General features: G+C 45.2%; 1 protein-coding gene across 30 annotated transcripts in view; it reads right to left on the reverse strand.

The window, feature by feature from the left end:
* Positions 1–8,460: 8,460 nt before the first annotated feature.
* Positions 8,461–21,614, reverse strand: part of Sec31a (SEC31 homolog A, COPII coat complex component) — a 56,591-nt gene continuing 43,437 nt past the window's right edge. For 18 of the 30 annotated variants that reach the window (XM_050155655.1, XM_050155649.1, XM_050155647.1 and 15 more), the window contains 5 exons: positions 15,879–15,937; positions 12,964–13,227; positions 11,622–11,741; positions 9,935–10,006; positions 8,461–9,031 (listed from right to left, as the gene is read on the reverse strand). In XM_050155655.1, the coding sequence (XP_050011612.1) occupies positions 8,852–9,031; positions 9,935–10,006; positions 11,622–11,741; positions 12,964–13,227; positions 15,879–15,937 (695 nt within the window). In that variant the 3' untranslated portion in view covers positions 8,461–8,851. Of the gene's footprint in view, positions 9,032–9,934; positions 10,007–11,621; positions 11,742–12,963; positions 13,228–15,878; positions 15,938–17,265; positions 17,305–21,614 lie in introns of all 30 variants that reach the window. The other 12 variants (XM_050155627.1, XM_050155625.1, XM_050155624.1 and 9 more) reach the window with 1 other exon arrangement.

The raw sequence follows: 21,614 nt of genomic DNA on the forward strand, positions 1-21,614 counted from the left end.
GTTGAAGGATGGGTTTTTGGGGAGACTCCAACAAGGAGAGAAGGTTAGCTAGATGCTACTCAACCTCTCTGAGCTATCAGGTTTTCACCCCAGCCTTTGAGTCTCGAGTCTTATTTATAAATAGAACAATAGAGATTTAGTTAAATCTACCTTTAGCGGCAGCAGCAGAGCCAGTGCCTGAAGGAACAGAATTCCCACCAGGCTGTGGCCTGAGCAGCCAGGCCACTGCCAGAGAAGCGGGCTGGTAACTGCAGAGTGGGCGATTGCTGGCTAAAATAGCAGCAGATGATGGTGCAGCCACTGTGCCAAAAGAAAAACAACAGTCTCCCATTCTCCATCTTGGCACCAAGACTGGCCACTTGTGTGACCAAGACAAGAAGTTCTGACCCATTATCGGGCTCCCCACCCCAGGGTGAAGCAAGGCTTTTGCATGCTATAGATGTGCTCTGCTACCAGGCAGCAACCTCAGGTGCCAGGCGCATGCATGTGTGCATATGGGGGGGGGTGCACATGCATTATTAGACGCCAATCATATATACAGGCAATCCACAGAAAGCAATATGAGCTGTTAGAGTTCACTGCTTATCTTTCATGTTGTGCACTCTGTTGTGTAGTCCCAGGGATCTTAACATAGGTGCTGACATTTGTACAGCAAGCACTATGCCCACTTAGCCATCTCCACAGCCCGTTTTCCAAGATCTTTGGGGGGCTGGGGAGACAGCTTAGTGGACAAAGTGCTTGCCTTATAAGCACGGGGACTTGAGTTGATCCCCAGAACTCATCTAACAAAGTTGGGGTGCTGGGAGGCAGAGGCAGGTGCTCACTGCACTGAGAAAGAACCAATCTCAGGAAAACACAACTAAAAAAAGGTGGGCAGTGCCTGAGGAGCTGCACCCAAGGCTGTCCCCTGGTCTCTCTATGAACACTTACACAGGTACACACACAGCCCCCACACATATGCACTCCCCTAACAGATAAGCTTGCAGAGATATACACAAGTCAAAGAATACCAAGATATTTTAAACCATGGCCAAAATATTTTAATACAGAAATTTAGGCTTCACAGAGGAGAATGAAGAAGACTCATGCTGGAGTTGAAAGACACAATGAGTCCCACTTGTAGGTGCCGGCTAAGGGAGTGGGCATTTGACCACAGGTGCTAGTCTCACGAAAACCACCAAGCGTTGCCACAGACCTGGATGGTAAGTCAGTCCTACCCACTCTGAATTAGCAAACCTGAGAATTCTGTGACTTGGGGGGACAAGTCTCAGATTTTCAGTGTCACCCAGTATAGTATAGGCATTGAGACAGGTCAATGTTGGGGGGGTCTCTATGGAATTGCCAGCCTATCTCAGAAATTGGTGTTTTATGTGCAACCTGAGATGGCGCTGCACTTGGAGACCTGTGTGCCTTGTGTTCTTCTCAACCCTAGTTTTTGTTCAGTTGCACCCACGTGGGAGCGAGCATAGGTAGAGTCCTGAAATAGAAAGGGGCAGTCACAGGCTACAAGGTTGGTAGCGCATGAAACTCTGAATCTCAGGGTTGTGGGCTTGTGCCCCACATTGGGTGCTATTTTGTAAATGGAGACTGCTTGCTCATTTCCTGGCCATCCAGACCTCAATAATAATAATCACACAGAAACTATATTAATTACAACACTGTTGGGCCAATAGCTTATGCCTATATCTAGCTAACTCTTATATCTTAAACTAACCGATTTCTATTAATCTGTGAATCACCTTGAGGCTGTGGCCTACCAGTAAGGTTCTGGCTGGAGGCTGGCGATTGGCGGCTTTCTCCTTCGGCAGCTACATGGCACCTCTTCACCTCCACCTACTCTCCCTCTCTATCTCTGTTCTGATTTCCTGCCTGGCTTTACTCTGCTAAGCCATTGGCCCAAACAGCTTTATTCATCAACCAATAAAAGTAACACATATACAGAAGGACATTCCACATCAGCTAATGTTAAAAATTTAACTTAAAAAATAGAACAAATTTCAAAAGCAGAAAAGAGGACTGGGGACACAGTTGGGTATTAAAGTGTTTGCCTAGCATGGCCTAGACCCATTCTAAGCCCAGTAGAGAGAGGAGGGAGAGGAGGAGGAAGGGAGAAATGGAGCAAGGAAGGGAAGGAGAAAGGGGGAGGTAATGAGAGCCTTTGGGGCCAGCCCCAATGCCCTCTCAGGCTTCAGGGAGGAAGCAGCAGCCAGAGAAGGACTCTCTCACTCCATGCTTTTCTGATTCAGTTTCTTTGTTTCCAGTTTATACACATACACAATCAGCAATTCTCTGGCGATAGCAAAATTACAAGCTTGAATTTCTCAAGGTTATGAAACAGATAAGAACTGCACAAAGCAGTAACTGTCAGCTTCCTTTATGGGTCAAGGTGGGTATGGCTAGCAAAATCACCATGGGAAGCTCTAAAGGGCGACAAGGTTTATTTGGGAAGCTTTAAATTCTAAGGAAAAAGGGGGATTTCGTGTGCGACATTTCTGTGTGATTAATTAGACTACAGGTATGTGATGGATAAATGTAAAAGGGAGGAACGCAGCGACCCGTACTCTCTCAGCCCACTGGAGCTGTGGTGCCTGGGAAGGGCTCAAGGTAGCCATGGCGACCAGCGTAAACTGCAGAAGACATGAAGAGCCTGGTCCCTGTCAGCTTTTTTGCCAATGTTAGCTGGCTAGAGGGATCTCTCAGATCTAAGAATTGCATCTATCACCCTAAGCGGTTAGAACAAGGGAAAATTATGGTTATATAGAGCAAACTCCGGGGCCTGACGAATTCCAGCCACCCATGTCAACAGCAGCAGGTTTGCTCCCATGCCGCGCTGTGAAAGGGATTACTTTTTTCTGGAGCTGTGTAAGGTTGAGAGACATAAAAGCTTAAATGGTTTATCTAAGAAAATTTTTTGAGATCTAAAAAAATATTTTTAGGTTGGTAATGCAAGTTATGATAGAAAGTAGTTTGGGTGTAAAACTTTGAACTCACAAAGATAGGATAAATGATGGAGTAATTTCTCCAAATTTACCAAATACAAATGGACTGGACGTTGTAAATGTAATTCTTACCTGATAATTGTTCTTATTATATATAGTTTTACTGTGTTAGAGTTAAACCTTTCCTTTTTTTTATTTAGACAGAAAGGGGGAAATGTTGTGGAATACTTGTTTACACTGTATGAAGATATGATTGGTTTAATAAAAAGATGAATGACCATTTAGTTATGCAGGGGAGATAGGTGGGACTTCCCAGACAAAGAGGAACTCAGGATGACTCTAGGCACACAAGGAAGACAGACGCCAAAAAGACATGGAGGGGGGACATACAGAATGAAAGGCAAGAGGCCGCATGAGAAAATGTAGATTAATAGAGACAGGTTAATTTAGGTTATAAGAGCTAGTGGGACAAGCCTAAACTAAGGCTGACCTAATTTGTTTTGTTTTTGAGCTGGGTTTTTCTGTGTATCTCTGGCTATCTGGAATCTCACTCTGTAGACCAGGCTGGCCTCAAACTCACAGAGATCCAACTGCCTCTGCCTCCCTGAGTTCTGGGATTAAAGGCGTGCGCCACCACTGCCCTGCAGGCTGAGCTTTCACAATTAGCAAGTCTTCATGTTGCTATTTGTGAAGTGGTGGTTCCTACAAGAAAGTAATACTTCAAGGATGCTAGGGCCAAGGAGTTTAAGGTCAGCCTTAAACTCTCTCCCTCCCTCCCTCCCTCCCTGCTGTGGTTTTAGGATTGTGTTCAGCTGACAAATGGGAAGGTCAACCCACCAAAATATGCATTCTGATGAAGACAGGCCCAGATGCAAGATGCTGGGACTACTGTCTTTTGAAGCCACAGTGCATTCATTTTCTAAGTGGGACTCATCCCAAAAGATTCAGCAGTGTCTTAAATTATTGGGCACAAATTTCCCCATGTACTGGTATATTGGATAATTTTGCCCTATTCTATAAGACCTTGGTAAGAAAGTTAATCACAGTCAAAAAACTTTCTTCCCACAGTCAAATCTCCACTCCATTCCCTAAGATAAACTTAGAAGCCAGCTCCCTGCAATTATCTTTTATTGGCAGGACATTTGGCCAGGAGAGGAGTCTTCCAAATAGACCACATTTGGGATGTTCACGGACAGGCACTAGGAAGAGGGTGTGGCACATTTGGGCTTGTTGATTCATTGGGCTCACAGATAAGGAGACCAAGGCCCCGAAATCACCTGAAGCTGATTTGGGGGAGGTGCAACCTCAGTTAACCCCAGCTCTCACTCTAAAAGGCCATTAATACCCTGTGTCTGCTCTTACCTCGGTTTATTGATACAGGATCTTAATCTAGGAAATTAACTGCGTGTGTCTTAACCCCAGGAGATAATGGGAAAAGCCATTGATCATTTAGCCAGCTCCAGTTTCTTGCCCAGTCGCTAACATCACCACTGTATGTCCAATTTCCTTGTGTCTCTTTGGGTCTCCCTCAGTGCCCAGACTCACTTTTTCCTGGAAATCCCGCCTATCTCCACTGCCTAGCTATTGGCCATTCAGCTTCAGTGTAAACAAATATTCCACAACATAGCCTACTACCTGAATGGACATGCACCCCTGTGCCAGCTAATCTTGAGTTCAAATTACTATTTTTATACTATATATTTGTTGTGACTCTTCCAGAAGCCATGCATTTGGCTCAGTCTACAAGCAGCATTATGTGGGTTTGGGCTCAGAGAACTCACAGCACAGAAGGGCAGGCAGGCAATCATCAGTCGGGATGGGCAGTGTATCCCACTGACAATGATACTGAGGCAGCATCTCTTTACGAGACTAGTCAAGGAAGGTTAACATTTAAGACCAATAATAATAAGCTCCCACTGCTCAACACAAAGCTAAAATGGTTTACAAACCCAACCAAACCCCTCCTTCCTTTCTTCGCCTTCTGCCACCACAGCTCTCGGAAATAGCTCCTGTGAGAGAAGACAGCACAGAGAGAACTTTCCCTGCCCTCTGGTTCCCCTGCCCTCACTAACACCCATCTCCTTTTCTTTTCTGGACGGTTGCTTCAGTCCCACGGGCAAACAGACAAGTTCCTGTGGGTTTCTCAGCATCAGCTGTTATGTTTCTGTTCCAATGGTCTCTCTTCCTTCCTGCTTTGTCAGCTGCCATGGGCTGCCCTTAAAAGGCTAAGGTCCTGCTGTTCTCCAGCAGCGGGTAGGAATCTGTAAACAGAGTTCAGGAATGTCAAAACAGTGACCCAGATTTGCAGCACCAAAGGGAAAGTAGGAGGTACTTACTGTATGTGGCAGCTGGCACTCAGAGGTAGCCCTTTCCTAGTGAGAAATGGGTGCACAGAAGGGCTGGGGGTGGTATATGCACATGGCCAAGGAGGAAGCTCACTACTTAGACATCATAAACCATTTCTTCTGTGCTAACTGTTCATTTCCCATCTTCTCCAGACTAGAAAGCAAAGGAACTCTCAAGGCAGAAAATTTCCGATAGTTGTTTCTATTCTTTCTTCAAATCTTGCTGCTCATCCAAGTTCATTTTCCATCCCCTCAGAAGGCTTGTAGATGGTTCATAGACTCCAGGGCCCTGAGTGAGACTCTACCCACTTGTCTTAAAGCCAGGGAAACAGAGGCAGAGCAAAATGACATGTTCTATCAGTGGTAAAGCAACCTAAGACTCCCAGATTAGAGTCCTCCTCAGGACACACTTCCTGCAGCTGGGACCAACTAGGCTAGACCATCACCTACAGCTTCTCTCCAGTCCAGAAGCCTGGGGCTCCTAACTTCTCCCTGTTGTGGTCTGCAGGGGGCTCCCTCTAGGGCACCAGGGGATTTACTGATTCCAAATGACTTCTAAGGCTCTCAACAGTGAGGTGTAGAGAAGTTGCTCCCAACCTGTGCCTGCTCCCATACTCCAGTGGATAACAGCCCCATTAGCTAAACGGCTCATCCCACAAGGCTATTCTTAAGCAGCGCTGAAGGGTAGGCACATTTCATACAAAGAACGGCATAAAGAAGGGTAGAGATGGGAGCTGGAAGATGGCTCAGTGGTTAAGAGCTCTGAGGACCCGGGTTCTGTTCTGAGCACCCACACGACAGCTCACGACTGATTGTAACTCCAATTCCAGGGGATCTGATGCCTCTGCGGGCACCAGGAATGCAACTGGCACACAGACATGCATGCAAATAAAACACTCATGCACATAACATAAAAATAAATAAATCTTCTAGTTCCGGGACACGCACCAAAGCTACAGAGAAACCCTGTGTCGAAAAACCAAAAATAAATACATAAATCTTTTAAGCAAGTAAACAGTAAAAAGCAAAGGCAGAGTGTGTCCTGATGCATCTCTTTGTCAACACCTAGCCCTACTGACCAGATTCTTATAATCTTTGTTTTAGAATTGCACTTAAAAATAAAAGCATAACACAAGAAACCTGAACATATCTGTGATGACCAAACAGTAGCTGTTGCCTGAAAGATAAATGTGTAAGAGGGAACCGTATCTTTCCAAGAGTAAACAGCAACCACTTGTACCAACCTGAGGTACACATAGTCCAGACTGATCTTATCATCCTCCTGCCTCAGCTGTCTGAGTGCTGGGATTACAGGTGTTATCCCCATATAGCTCGGTCATCACCGACCTTTAAGCAGGGTTGGCATTAAACCAAAAATCCTGAGCTGTAGAGCCATATATTAAAACAGAACCATTTACAAAATCCAGTTTATCCTCGAATAACCAACTCCTCTTCCCATAATCTTTATACTTTGGAGAAAAAAAACCTGGGGTTTAGCTGAGCTCACCCCCATCTGTTGATATGAAACGTCCCCAACACCCTGCAGTGGGGGAAATCAATGTTGCATTGAAGAGCCTAGCTCCTCTGATGCCAGTGGGGGCCAGGGCTTTGTACCCACACATGTGGAATTGTTGGCACTGGGTCACAGCCACACTGCTACGTATCATGTGTCTCGCCTTCCTTCCTTCGAGTCTCTCTCCAGCTATGGCATTCTCACTCCAGGGAAAATACAACCTAACAGTGAGAAGGCCATGAGTGAAGACAATTCCTTCACCTTCGGTTGGGGACTTGAGCTCACATTGCAGCTCAGGGTCTATCCAGAAGGCCAAGGGGTTGCCCCAGTTACTGGAGCTGAGACCACCTGCCGAATCACAGGAGACTCAGCCCGTGCGTGCTGCAGATTTGAAGTCGAGTCTCCTGACACTTTGATGCTAGCACTGTGCTTTTCCAACTATGAAGTTAAGCTTTGTTTATTTTTGTTTTTTGGAGATGGGTTTCTTCTCTGTGTAGTTTGAGTCTGTCCTGGAACTCTCTCTTAGACCAGGCTGGCCTTAAAATCACAGAGATCCATCTGCCTCTGCCTCCCAAGTGCTGGGATTGAAGGCGTGCGCCAACCCCCCCCCCCCCAAGTTAACTATCTTTAAGTGTGTATGTGGGCAGAAGGGCGTCTACAAAGGGAACTGAGCAGCTCTTGCAAGCTGCTTCATGCAGGCTGTGAGAGCCCACTGGACCAACGCTCAGCTCCCTCAAACAGAGCATCAACCCACACAGCAGTCTCACTATGCATTTCCTGGTTTTCTAACCTGCTTAGAAAATATGGCATAAATGAAAATTATTAGTGTTCAGTCCTCCTCCAGACACAATGGGAATCGATGGTTTTTTGCTTGTCATACTGTTATACATAACAGTAGATGAAAGTCACCTGAGAGAAGATATGACTGGAACATATGTGCCTTTTATTAAGGAGCCTGACTGTAACAAACGTTTTCTTTCTGAACTTAGCTTTAAGATTATAGGTAACTTACTACCTATACAGGGGAGCAAACCTCTAATTATGAAACGAGACAATTCAATCTTGAAGCCAAGCAGAGCACTGATAATGTGTGCTGCAGATATGCAGTGCCCAGTGCCCTCCTGGTATACTGAGAGCTAACGGTCCACATATACCTACATGCTTGGGCCAGGCTAAAGTGCACTTCTCCCCGAGAGCAGCGACGCTCAACCTCAGGGGGGGGTGAATGACCCTTTCATAGTTGCTGCATTCTGAATATCCTGCATATCAGATATTTACATGTGATTCATAACAGAACCAAATTACAGTTATAAAGTAGCAGCAAAATAATTTTATGGTTGGGGTCAGCATAACATGCGGAACTGTATTAAAAGGTCACAGCATTAGGAAGGTTGAGAATCGCTGCTCTATAGTGATAGGAACGGAACCTGGATCTTATATATACCAACGAGTGCTCCATCACAGAAGTACAGCCCCACTCACAGGGTTGGGAGATGGCTCAGTGGGCAAAGGCCAACCCTGACACCTTGAGTAACATCCCTGGGAGCCACATGGAGGAAGGAGAGAACTGGTCCCTACAGCCCTGACTTCCACATATACACAGTGGTATACCCATAAAGAAAATATAATAAAAATGTAAAGAAATAAAAAAACCACAAACATGTAAGATAGGATTACACACTTTAATCTGATTGATGGAGAAAATAGGGAAGACATGAGAGAAATTTAGTTTTAGGTCCATTTTATACACAGCCAGATGCAGTTTTTCTAAAAAGTACACCGAAAATTTAAATCCACTCTTTGTCAGAGCCCTCAGGAAGCCACTGTGTGCAGTCCAGGGCAGACACTATTTGCAGAACAGGAAATCATAATGGGCAAGAGGGTTAAATGAAAGAAAGCACCAGGGCTCAAGCAGTTCTAGGGTGAGTGTACCTGCAGAAATAACGTCAAAGCTCCTGAGTGGCTGCCACGGAAACATGCTAATGAGGGGTTGGTCCAGTCTTAGCATGGCTTTCTTTGGAGAAGCGGTGATGGCACCGGGCTGGGCTGCTGTCTCAGACGCCCAGATTACTGGCCTGACTGAGGACAACCTTGAGGACGGGCATGAACGCAGATGTCTCACTGAAGTTGCTGGTGCTGACGATGTGCGTGTGGACGCTCAACCCTTCCGAGTAGTTCCTCGTCTCAATGCTCTTGGCAATGCTGTGCAGACCGTTGATGATGGCTGGGGAAAGCTGAAACAAAGGGACTGCATGAGGGGACTGTCATATGAGACCCCGAGAGCATTAACTCCAGAGACTGACACACAGCCTGAAACAGACTCTTTAAGAATGAATAAATAGCTAGCATTTCTGGAATATTTATAAAGCAAGCAAACATGTTAGACCAAGTAAATGTTACATTTTAAAGTAGAACCATGGTAAGATGGCTCCTGCAAAGTCACTGATGAACTACACATGCATCAATCTCTTCTGGCATTTAAATTTTTGGTTTTTTTTTTTTTTTTACTTTTTTTCTTTGCAACTAGATCTTGCTACATTATGCAGTCTGGTTTCACAGTCCTGGGCTCAAGTGACCTTCCCTACTTTCTCAAGTTTACCTGGCTGTGTCTTCTTCCTCTCTGTGTCTAACGATATGTTCTGCTAACACTGAACTATGTAGCTGAGGATGTACTTCTGACTCTCCTGCACCCACCACACTGGCTTGCCCGCCACCTCTTCAAATCCAAGTCTAGCTCTCTGTCGTGGTTCACTCAGTACACCCCTTACTTTAGCAGACAAGGCCCTTCCTACTAGATCGGCTTTCTCTGCTCTGCTTCTCACGAGTGTGACAAAAGGACGACTCCAACACCGTCAGGCAGGCCGTCTGTCCCTCCACTCTCAGCACTGTCACTATTAAACTCTCAAATGGAGCAGCAGTGAGTCCAAGTGGCCTCCTTGCTGCGGGTCCTCTTCCGTCACAGAACACTCCCTGGCCAGGCTGTGACTCCTGAGAGATGGACAAGAGTCCCTGCCTTGTCTCTGGTTTCTGACACATGGCCATGAAATGAGCAGCAGGCCAGCTACCCTGGGCCACGCAGTCCAGTTTGTGTTTCTGGTCTTTGCTAGAGGGCTCACTTTGTCCCAGAAATAACTTACTGTCTGTTCCCTAAGTTTGTCGTACAGAAACTCCAGGCGTTTGCTGGCATCATCTAGCTTCCTCTTGGTTTGCTGCAGAAGAAAAGAACAGGCATTATACCTGAATCTTTCGACGCCAACAATGCAATGGAGCCACCATGACCACAAGCTCAAACAAGTTGGTGGAATGGACATTAGTTCTCTACTGAAGGCAGGGAGGAGATGACTCTCTTTCAAAGCACAAAATGGGGTTTAAGAAAGCTTCACGTGGATCGTGAAATTGCTTGACAAGGAGTGACACGTTCTAAAACCTTCAGTGACAGCAAAGGATCAGTGCCATGGAAGAGGACAGTGACTGGAGACGGTGTAAGAGGAAAACAGGGAAACTGTGGAATCCCATTTACACACTTCCCAACATTTGCTGTTTAATCCTGCCTCTTTCCAGAAAAGACAAAGGAAGCATCTCTGGCAGTAAGATGGGGTGAGTGTCACAGCAAGAACACTCCCCTAGCATGTGCCCCGTCCCCCAGGGGTGTCACAGAGAGAGCACTCACCTAGCATGTGCCCCGTCCCCCCGGGGGATGTGGATCCCCAGACCTCCTCCCTCCAAAACAGATGACTAAGAGTTAAGTGGTGAGACAGATCCGTAAATTAAGAGTCACACCCTGCTTCAATCCACATACTCAAGTGCATAGTGGAAACCTTTCCAAACGCTAAAATGAAAGGTTTTAAAAATAAACAAACCAACTAGCCTTAGAAAAATCACATCATTCTTATTGAAAGTCTACCATGTCCTATACCGGAGACAAAGTCTTACAGATCAAAAAAAAAAAAAAAATTTTTTTAAGATTTATTTACTTATTATGTATACAATATTCCTCCATGCCAGAAGAGGGCACTAGATCTCATTATAAATGGTTGTGAGCCACCATGTGGTTGCTGGGAATTGAACTCAGGACCTATGGAAGAGCAGCCAGTGCTCTTAACCTCTGAGCTATCTCTCCAGCCCCAGATCAAAAATTCTAATAAATGGGAAAAATAATAATCACAGTATTTTTACGCTAGATGGTCCAAAATGAACAGGACAGGAGACTGGCAGTGTTGGGGGAGTAGAGAAAGTCCTGAGGCTCTGACGTGTGAGCAGAGGTCTAAATTTGGTCTGAGCAAATGAGGCCTGGAGGAGCTGGGTGGTGAGAAGAGGCAGCAAGCACAAGTGCCGGGGTGTGTGTAGGCAGGGATGCCCAGCCTGCGTCTCAGCAGAGAAGATGAAGCCAATAGAGCAGGCACAGCACACTAAATGTGCTGCACGATAGATACTGTGTCTAATAAACTACTCAGCAGGTCTTCCCCTTAACTTTCTCATCTGTGAACGAAGACTACCAATCATAAGGCTGTCATGAAGGTCAACTGTTCACCATGCCACCGAGTAAACTAAGTGCAAGCCTTATTAGCTCTGACACACACCTGTAGGACCTGGAAAAAGGGACTTCATAAAAAAGATTAAAGAGATTTTACTACTTTTATGTGTATTCACGTTTTGCCTGCATGTGTGTGCACCACATGTGTGTGCCGCCTTCAGAGGCCAGAAGAGGGTGGCTGCTATGTGGTGCTGGAAATGAACCCAGGTCCTCTGCAAAAGCAACAGTGCTCTTCACTGCTGACCCAGCTCTCCAGCCCAGGTGATACTTAGAACTAAATAAACTCATACGGGATCTGTGGCTGAAGACAGGCAGCGCTGGATAAGATCTTCAAACGTGGTCTTCAGAATGAGGTGCTCATCTGGAATAGGTTTCTTGGTAATTTTTTCTGTTGGCAGAGCCTGAACGTGCTGTAAGAATTAGTGTTACAAAAACAATCAGAAATGACCATAAAATATTTCATATACAAAATCCTGATTCTATGTGAAAGAGAGGACCAATCACCTAATTAATGTGTGAGATTACCCAGGATAAGATACCATTATGAGTGCTGGTGCTCCTTGAGCAGCTTGGATTTTATATGGACTGGGGCTCTAGCTAAATGGTAGGAAGCTTTTTCAATGAATGTGAGGCCCTGGGATCAATTCCTACATCTCTCTCTCTAACACACCAGACACACACACACACACACACACACACACACACACACACACACAGCCCGAGTAACTGACTAGTTACATACATAATCCCTTATTGTTTATCCTAGCATTCTTCTATCCTTTTACTCCTTTTCTGTTTCACTCTGTTTTTTTGAAGACAGGGTAAGAACCAACTCAGATGATGCAACTTGCAGCACTGAGAACTTCTTTAGTCAGAATGATCTCTCAACAACCACCTACAGCCTTCCTCTCAGGCAGGACTTTGTTCCATTTCCTCATACTGACCCAAGGTCTTCTCTTCACATTTTTATGTGCAGGTTAAAACATCTTTGTCCTTCTAAGTATCACTGTGAAAGGTGTTAAGTGTTTTTAACTTCTGGGACTCTGCCAGCTAAAGTATGAAAGTGTCGCCCTCTGGAGGTAGGTTTTTTGTTGTTGTTGTTTGTGGGTTTTTTTTAGTTTAGTTTTTTTTTGTTTTTTTTTTTTTTTTCCTCAAGAAAGCTCAAGAAAGTTTCTCTGTGTAGCCCTGGCTGTCCCGGAACTCAGAGATCTGCCTGCCTCTGCCTGATTGCTAGGATTAAAAGTGTGTCACCACACCCAGTTTAGCTTAGTAGGTTTTAAACAAACACATTAAATAACGTAACTCGTATTTTTATTTAACATTTTAAAAAGAAAAAGCTATAAAATAGCTTTTACTTAGCAACTCCAGATGTGGTAAATACTCAACCAAACTTAAATTGTGTACTGATTAGATTAAAATACTATAATTACTGAGACATAGTAAATATGCACTCCCAAAATGTATGATTCTTGTCTCAAAAGCTTCCATATAACCAAGTAATTGAAAAATAATATACATATGCACAATCAACCTCCTAAAATGGGGTTGCTATTTTGAAACTAGAATTGTGTAAGTTTACATATAATAGAAACGTACTGAAGCGAGCCACTTCCTATGCCAGATTTATGTTACCTGGATGGTGTTCCCAATAGGAGCTCCCGGCGCCCCTTCAACATTGGGCTTTGAGAAAGATGGGGGCATGCCTGTTGGACCAAGAGGTTGCTGTACACCATGGAAGGGCTGGCCACCTGCAAGGTGCGGCTGTGGGAAGGAGGCCTGGCCTGACAGTGGCCCAGGAGCTGAAGGTTGCTGCTGCAGCATCTGTGACTGGGGGTCACCAGCAGGGTTCATGATTGGTGATGTAATGGGAACAGGAGGCATGAAGTTCTCCGGCATCTTTTAAAAGATGAAGGGAAAAATTAAAACACCAAAACTAGGAATAAAAAGGAAAACATTTCCTTAGCTGCTGTGGGACAATGGTCTTGTACCCTGTAAAGATTGGTTACTTGTATTTTAATAAAATGCCGATTGGCCAGTAGCCAAGCAGGAAGTACAGGCGAGGCAACCAGAACAGGAGAATTCTGGGAAGAGGAAAGAGTCAGTCTGAAGTCGTGACCCAGCCGCAAAGGAGGCGAGATGAGAATGCCTCACTGATAAAAGTACCAAGTCACGTGGATAACACAGACAAGAATTATGGGTTGATTTAAGATGTAAGAATTAATTTAAGAAGCCTGAGCTAATGGGCCAACCAGTTTATAATTAATGTAGACCTCCATGTGTTTCTTTGGGACTGGACCTCTGCCAACACTTAGCTAATAAAACTAAAGGTCTTGGAGTACTCATGGTTAAATTTTCATTGCAGTGGAACCCTTTTTCAAATGGAATCTTATGCAGCATCCCAGAGGCAAACATCAGTGTAGACCTATATGGCTAACATGGGTGTGGAATACACTAAGGGTCATCTCCCTGTCATCTCACACAGACTCACAGTAACAGTCACGGAGGCCATGGCATTCCGTGTAGCAGTACAGGAACCAATGTGTCATACATGTGTGCTCATATGTTGCATGTGTGCATGTGCACATATTAAATGACAAAAGGGTGTCAGTTCAATTTCATAGATCACTAAGTAGCTATTACTTTGCACTAAAAATAGCAGATTAAGTTTCTGGTTATTATTACCTTTTGTTGGAGTTTCCTTACTAACTTAATGTCTCCCAATTTTATGTTCTAGCCTTTCAGTATTATACTTGGAGGAAAAAATCACCAAGAATTTCAATTTCATATATATAGCTTCAAAGAAAGGAGAAGAAAAATACCATATTGTGTTCAAATTATTGACACTGTGTAATAATTATTGACTTATAAATAATGCTAAGTACAGGCATTTCTTCATTTAATATTGTGACAGGGACAGCGAAATGGCTCAGTGGGTAAGGGCAACTTCCACCAAGTCTAAGGGCCTGAGTCAATCTCTGGGACTTACACGGTGGAAGGAAAGAACTAACCCTGCAAACTGTCTTCTGACTTACAAACACACATTGTGGCATGTTCACAAGTGTGCATGACACACACACACACACAAGCATGTGTGAGCACATGGGAAAAAACTAAGAAATATTTAAAAAATATTATGAGGAGATGGGGAGATAGCTCAGGGGTTAGGAGCAGTGGTTGCTTTTCCAGAGGACACAGATTCAATTCTTAGCATCCACATGGCAGCTTACAACTGTCTGTAACTCCAGTTCTAAGGGATTTGATACCACCACACAGCCAAATATGAGACAAAACACAATCGTTAAAACATATTGCAAAAGAAAACCTAAAATGTAATTATAAATTACACTGGTTACAAAATATAATCATGATCACTGCTAGAACTGAAACAATTAGGAGCAAAGTGTGAAATCCTATTTCCTGCTGCTTGAGGCCTGCAGGAGAGTGACACCCTGCCTTTTAAGGGGGCTTCCCATTATAGCCGTCACCAGAAAAAGGTTTTACTGAGGTTGGTCACAGGTGGGAGAGGTCAGCTGATGGGGTCTCACTACAGGGTCCAGACAAGACTGGCCTCAGACTGTGACCTGTAGTTGGGATCTGGGTTGTGTTTACTGGTTCGTGGTCTCTTCTTCAGAGGACTGAAATAAGGGTCAGCATAGATTTGCAAAAGTGGTAAAGAGACTTTATTCAAAGCAAAAAAAAAAAAAAAAAAAAGGAGAAAGGTTTGGATTAGATAGACTGAGCACATGAATAAGGTTGCTCGGTGGTTCTAGGTATGTTGCTATTGTTGTTTGAGGTTTCTTGTTAAGGTGTCTAAAGGCAGGAGGGGCTGGCTACTAAGAAGTATAGTTTTTGTTCTCTATTTTAACTGATAAAATAATTTGTAAAACTATTTATCCACTGCTTAGGTCCACCTCACAATACCTCTGGTTTTAATCACATGCAGGCTAAACCGTGTGTAGACACAGATGGGGAGCAGGAAATTCTTCCTAAGAGTTGGCTTGCGGACACAGTTGTGCTTTATTGCACGTGTCCAAACCTAGCTCAGGCCAGATCAGCCTTTCTACCCTCGCATTTGAACATAGCAAAGTATGTTTGGTGGTCTTTAAGGAGAGGAGAAAGTATTCCACTGTTTAGCGTAGGAGTTGAAAATGGAGGCCCTAGGTAGGTAGCTAGGTGCACTGTGCAGAGAGGGAGTGTGGACACGGAATGTGCAGGAAGTGTCTTGGCTGCCAAGCACACGGTGAGAGAAGGGATGTAAGCTCAGCCCAAGCTAAGTCCCAGCTCCTAAGTCATTCCCTGCCCCGGCCTCCCAGGTCCCCGAGCCTGGGATGGAGGTGTAGGCCACCGTCAGCACAGGGTAAAGCTTTAGCAGCAGTCTGTCACTGCCTTCCTGTCACCCGATTAGAGGAAATCCTGGTGCAATGAGCTGTACACGCATTAATCTGCAAGCTTTGCCTTGAGAAGGATCAGTTAAGCGTGCTGTGCTCTACAAGGCTACAGGTGACTAACAGCAAAGACATCCACTGGGTAGAGGGATTTTCCATTACCTTCTTCTTCTTAGGTACTCTGTTCAAAGCTGGAGGGTCATTCCAACCATTCTGAGGACCTGGAACAGACAACAGAAGTCATTTTCCTCCAGAACCCTGAAAGGAAGAAAGTGGCTCATCTCACACTTCTACATTCCCCTCAACTGTGAGGGGATACAGTCTGTGAGCCATACAGGCTTGAGCAATCAGCAGGGTCACACAGCGCTTGCCTCAGTAGGCATCATATCTAAGAGCAGTGCTACTCAGAGGGAAGGGACTGTCCCAAGATGAGGCTGAAGTCCTGTGTCTAAACTGACAGGCAGCCTCCAAAGCCAGTCCACCCTTCTCTCCAGATAACAGGCACAGACCGACAAGTGTACTTCTGTAAGGTGTTCTATCACCCTTAACACACAAAGAATAAAGGGAAATGCAAATCAGCAAGCACATCACAGATGCTAAACACAGTCCTATTAAATAAGACTCAGGAGCCCAGGCCAGATAGCAGCTCAACTGCAGAATGCTTGCCCAGAACAGGAGGCCCAGGTCCCATGCCCAGGACCACAAGACAAACTCCCCCGCCCCCCAAAAAAACCCCAAAAACAGAGCTCACCTACACAACAGGAGTAATTCTCGTAATTTCCTGTCTTAAGAAACTATAGACACTACAGACTGGAAACCCAGCATCTCAAAGCACAAATGGCCATGGGGAGAGCTCGTGTTTGGTCCCAGTACCTCACAGAGCACGCTGACACCGACAACTGCCCAGTTCTGATGCGGTCACTTTACTCACTATGGAAGTGGCCGGCTGCTCGAGCACGGCTGTGTGAGTGAACACATGGCGATGGGAAGTGCTGCCTGCCCGTTTCCAGTGTGCTCTCTTCAGATTTCCCTTTGCTAAGCTGATACGCATATTAAATCACAACAAAACTGCTTAGCAAACAAAAGAAACTGGTTCGTGCTTAACGTTACCAAACAAGGCCAGCTCTCTTCGTAAACATAACGGACTTAGCTGCTTTGCTTTTTAAATAGAACCTATTTCCTACAAATTCACCTGAGACAGGAGGCTGAATAGGCTCTGAACACTTAGGAGCTGGTCTCAGGCTGTTGAGCCATGTGTAACATACCACCACACAGAGGAATCATTCCAATCTCTCCCATCACCTTATATCCTTACCTGGATACAGCAACCCTGTCATTATGTTCATGTAAGATACACAGCTTCTATGATTTAAAGCTCCGAGTTATCACACACATTCAATCACTCTAAAATTTGATTCAATTAAGAAGCCAAATAAAAATGATACCAATCAGATTTAGGGTACATTCACATGCATTATTGTTAATGTCCATTCATTAGCTGCATTTAATGATTAAAGTATTTCAAATGTATGTTTTACAACCAATTCACCTTCCAACACAGATGCCTGGTCTTGGAAAGATTGATTTTCTGTAGATAAAATGTAAAAGTCACTTAGACAGTATTATGAAAGACATTCTAAGCTCAAACAATCACATTATACTTTTTCTTCCCTGCTTAACAGAGCCCAGAAAAAGCAAATGAACCTCAAAGGAACAAAACTTGCTTTACAATTTTTAAAATTTACTTACTACAAGGTCTCTATCTAGAGAGCCTAGACTGCTCACGATGTAGCCCAGGTTGCTCATTATGTAGTCTAGGCTAGCTTCAAACTCATAATCCTCCTGCCTTAGCCTTGCAAGTGCTGAGATCACACACAGGCACTACCACATTTGCCCTAAGGCTCACTTTTAAATCAAGTTATGTGAAATGTCTTCTGTTCAGTTAAGAAAGTTATCAGTTTCTTTGGGTAAATTCCTTAAACAGCATTTTCTCCTCTGACTATGCTATCTCTTCTAAGAGAGGTTTACCCTTTACTTTGAGACCAATGTTCCCTAGTCTTTGTCTTGACAGCTTCTCTGTTTGACAAACGAAGCTCAGGATGTCCTACGAGCACAGGACCCCAGATGACACCTGCTCACACCACACGAAGCTCAGGATGTCCTACGAGCACAGCACCCCAGATGACACTTGCTCACACCACACGAAGCTCAGGATGTCCTACGAGCACAGCACCCCAGATGACACCTGCTCACACCACACGGCACCAAGTGTTTCCATGCTGGCAGCATTCAGAGCTGTGACCCTAAGCTGAGAACCTTGTTTAACCACAGAGTGTAATGTTCAGACAGGGCCTAATGTCATCTTTCCAGTGAGTCCCTGGGTGAAGCCAGCACTGTTGTTAAGCCTCCAGCAGTGGAGAGAAGCACACAGGCTGACCACACTCTGTGGCCAGCCTGTCACAGATCAGAAGCATGAAAGTGGCTACATTTGTCAGCACGCAGTCTCTCAGAACCCACCCGCTTCATTTGACAAGGGAAGAGACAAAAGAAGATGAACTAGCCAGGCGGTGGTAGCGCACGCCTTTAATCCCAGCACTCAGGAGGCAGAGGCAGGCGGAGCTCTGTGAGTTCGAGACCAGCCTGGTCTACAAGAGCTAGTTCCAGGACAGGCTCCAAAGCCACAGAGAAACCCTGTCTCAAAAAACCAAAAAAAAAAAAAAAAAAAAAAAAAAAAAAAAAAGAAGATGAACTCAACTGGGCTTGAGCTCCACCCAAGACACACATCGTGGAGAAAGCGAGAGGTAGGAGAGGGTGCCACAGCCTAAGATCCACTGCTCGAAAGATGACTCCGGCATTCCCTGACATGTTCTCCTTAGAATATGGCTTCTAAGTGCAAGCCAATCTCTTCATCTAGGGTTTAACTGAAGAAAAGAGTGATCCATGCTGCCTGTGTTTACGTGATGACTTTATATCATACAGCCTCACTGCCCACAGAAGACATAATACACTCACACTACAGCTAGCCAATGTCTGGAGGGTCGCTGTGTACTCTGTAAGGAGACTAGCTGGGCTCCACCTCCAGACCTCAGCATCTGTGCTGGCGACATCACAGATGACACCTGCAAGTACTGGAAACAGGTTGTCTTTAAGCTTCTTCAGGGAGAGTGCCTGCAATATGCCCACTCCTCACCCTGTTGACAGAAAGGGACAGGGAACAAAGACTCTCCCAAGAAAAAGCCTGGGGACTGAAGCATGGGACACTTGGCTTTCACCAAGTAGCAGCAGAGAGAAGTCTGCACAGGACTTTCACATGATCCCTTAGTGACGATACTAAGGTCAGAATGAAGTCAAATTCAAAGTTAGCAGTGAATCTGAACCAAATCAGAGTCAAGACTTCCAAGAGAGCAGCCAGCTGGTAGCTTGAATGAGGAACCAAAACACATGGTTTGCCGAATAGGGAAAACTTGTACAATCATCAAGCCTTCTCCCATTATACGCTCACCGACTCTGCTTACTATCAAATCATTCAATGTTTAAACATGTTTAGTTTCATTAAACCGTGTCATTTTCTCAATTTAATACATAATTTTGGCTTATCTATATTCTTTTGTAAAAATGTGGTATTCAGTGTGTGTGCGTGCGTGCGTGTGGGTGTGCCACAGCTCACATGTGGCAGCCAGGAGACCTGCGGGAGTGCTGAAGCAGGGTCTCTCTTGTCTTTGTCACTGAGTCTCACTCCAGGCAGCCAGCCCATCACGCTCAGCTTCACAAGGGTTTTGGAGAACCTAGGCTGCAAGGCTCGCACAGCCAGCACTTTTTATCATGGCCCTAGTCTGTTAGGGATCCTCCTTCAGCCAATGGCCTTTGAGAGGCTGGACTAGGTTGGGCGTGGCCTTGGGTACCAAATAGGTGCACGGGCCTGCTCTCTCACCTCTCTAGCCTGGATGCTGGATTTGGTTCCTGTCCACGTTTGTGCAGAGGACTGTGATCTGTGAGTCCCTTCTAATAAAGAACCCCTTTATTATACTCCATTCTGAGTCAGTGTGGAAGTACTTTATTCGCCTTCTCCTTCATTAGTGCTCAGCCCTGTCCAGTCCTGCCCCTTCCATCTCCTCCCCCTCCTTCCCTAGCAGTAGCACCCATTCCTCTGAGCCTCTGGCATACACACTCATTTATTAACAGAAAGCTCAGAAGTCTGCAGGATCCAAAAGGAATTACCCACTGGCCAACTGGAATCTCTAAATCCCCAACAAACCCACGGTTCAAGACACTACAATACGACAAGATGTCTACTCATAATAATATAACTTCAACAGAAACTGTAGGGAATCCAAAGTGGACATGGTGAGGCGACTGCACCTGAGCTGTAAAGGAAGGTTACATGCAGGCTAACAGGCAGCGGGCATACACGTGCATGCTGAGTATCAGGGAGCGTTAGTTTGGCTGTTTTCCCCATTAGTCATTCTGTCTCAGCCAGGTTAGAGCAATTGTACAGCACCCACTACCTCATGGCAAAATGCACTTTTGCCCGAGGAGAACAATGCTGTGCAAATATTCATCTCCTGTTATAAAGGGACAGATGCCCCAGCAGTGGTTTGGGGAATTTCTATAAATCCACTGGGAAGCATCTATCATCAAGAGACCTCCAGCACAGGCTGTGACAACACAGACCCCCGCTAACCGAGACCAGTGTGCACACTCCCGAGACTGCTCACAACCCCTAAAAAGCTCCTGTCTTGTCAGCTACAATTTTAACAGGACTAAGATTTCTGTTTCTTGGGGTTGTGAGGACCTAAATACAAAACATAAAGATAATGCTAGATGCTGTCCAAGACATTTAACGCATGTGAGTCCTCTTCTATTTCCCGCACTGCTCTTTAGGAGAATTCACGTGAACCCACTCTACCCTTTAGTAAGATCCGAATGGTGGCTGATCCGGGTTTCCAAGGTGGTTCTGGAACTCTACTAAGAGCTGGGGCTCATTTCTAAATGGTCAAACTGCCGTGTCTGCAGCGCATCACTGAAACATGTGCGGCCGGCTCCCTATTTGTAGTTAAGAAAGATAATGAGGATTTGGAAGTGATCGTTGTAAACTAAACAACAAAGGCTCTAGGATGAAGATCACTGAGCAGCCTGACACAATCTGATGCTGTTCAGCTCTCGCCTCACTTCAAGACCGAAGAGCGCAAGCTGTCCCTCTGTCTGGCATGTCCGAGGCATCCCGCTGCCCTTCCAGCCAGCAGAGAGCCTATAGTGCCGCTGCAGGCAAGTTCCCGCAGTGTGCTGCTCAGTCTCGGTCACTGCTAACCTCTTACTATTCTCAACTGTGTGCACATATGGGAGGGAGGAGGTGGTGTTGGGCACCCACTGAGCGAGCACCCACGGATAAAGGGAAGACAACTGAGGTGTCTACAGTCCTTACAGTCATTTTCCTTCTCTGCATGCTAACATTACATATTAGAGAAGGGAAAAAGAGGTGTATTTATAATTCTGGGCTCTACCATGCATAAGACTTTAGAAGCAGGAAAATTTAAAAATATTTTATATCCACATTTATTGTGTTTACTTGAAAAGAATGCTTCTACCACAGACTTACGATAAACTTCTACCAATGTGAGTTACTCTTAGCATTAAAACCAGCAAAACACAGAAAAGACTCTGCCAGCACAGCTTTAGGAATAGGGACTAACCAAGTTCAAGCTTTGCCCCACTGGTATGAATGCCCATTATAACCTGGAAAGGAAACTACTCTCAAATGCCGACGTGCACAGAGGCCTTGCTTTGAGTTTTCTTTATTTGTGTGTGTGTGGGGGGGGGGCAGAGGACAACCTCCGGGGGGTCACTTCTGCCCTTCTACCATGGGGCCCTGCTGGGAACAAACTGTCAGGCTTGCAAAAA

This window comes from Alexandromys fortis, unplaced genomic scaffold, assembly GCF_014885135.2.
Source record: "Alexandromys fortis isolate MF-2015 unplaced genomic scaffold, M_Fortis_MF-2015_v1.1 scaffold_87, whole genome shotgun sequence".
NCBI lineage: Eukaryota > Metazoa > Chordata > Mammalia > Rodentia > Cricetidae > Alexandromys > Alexandromys fortis.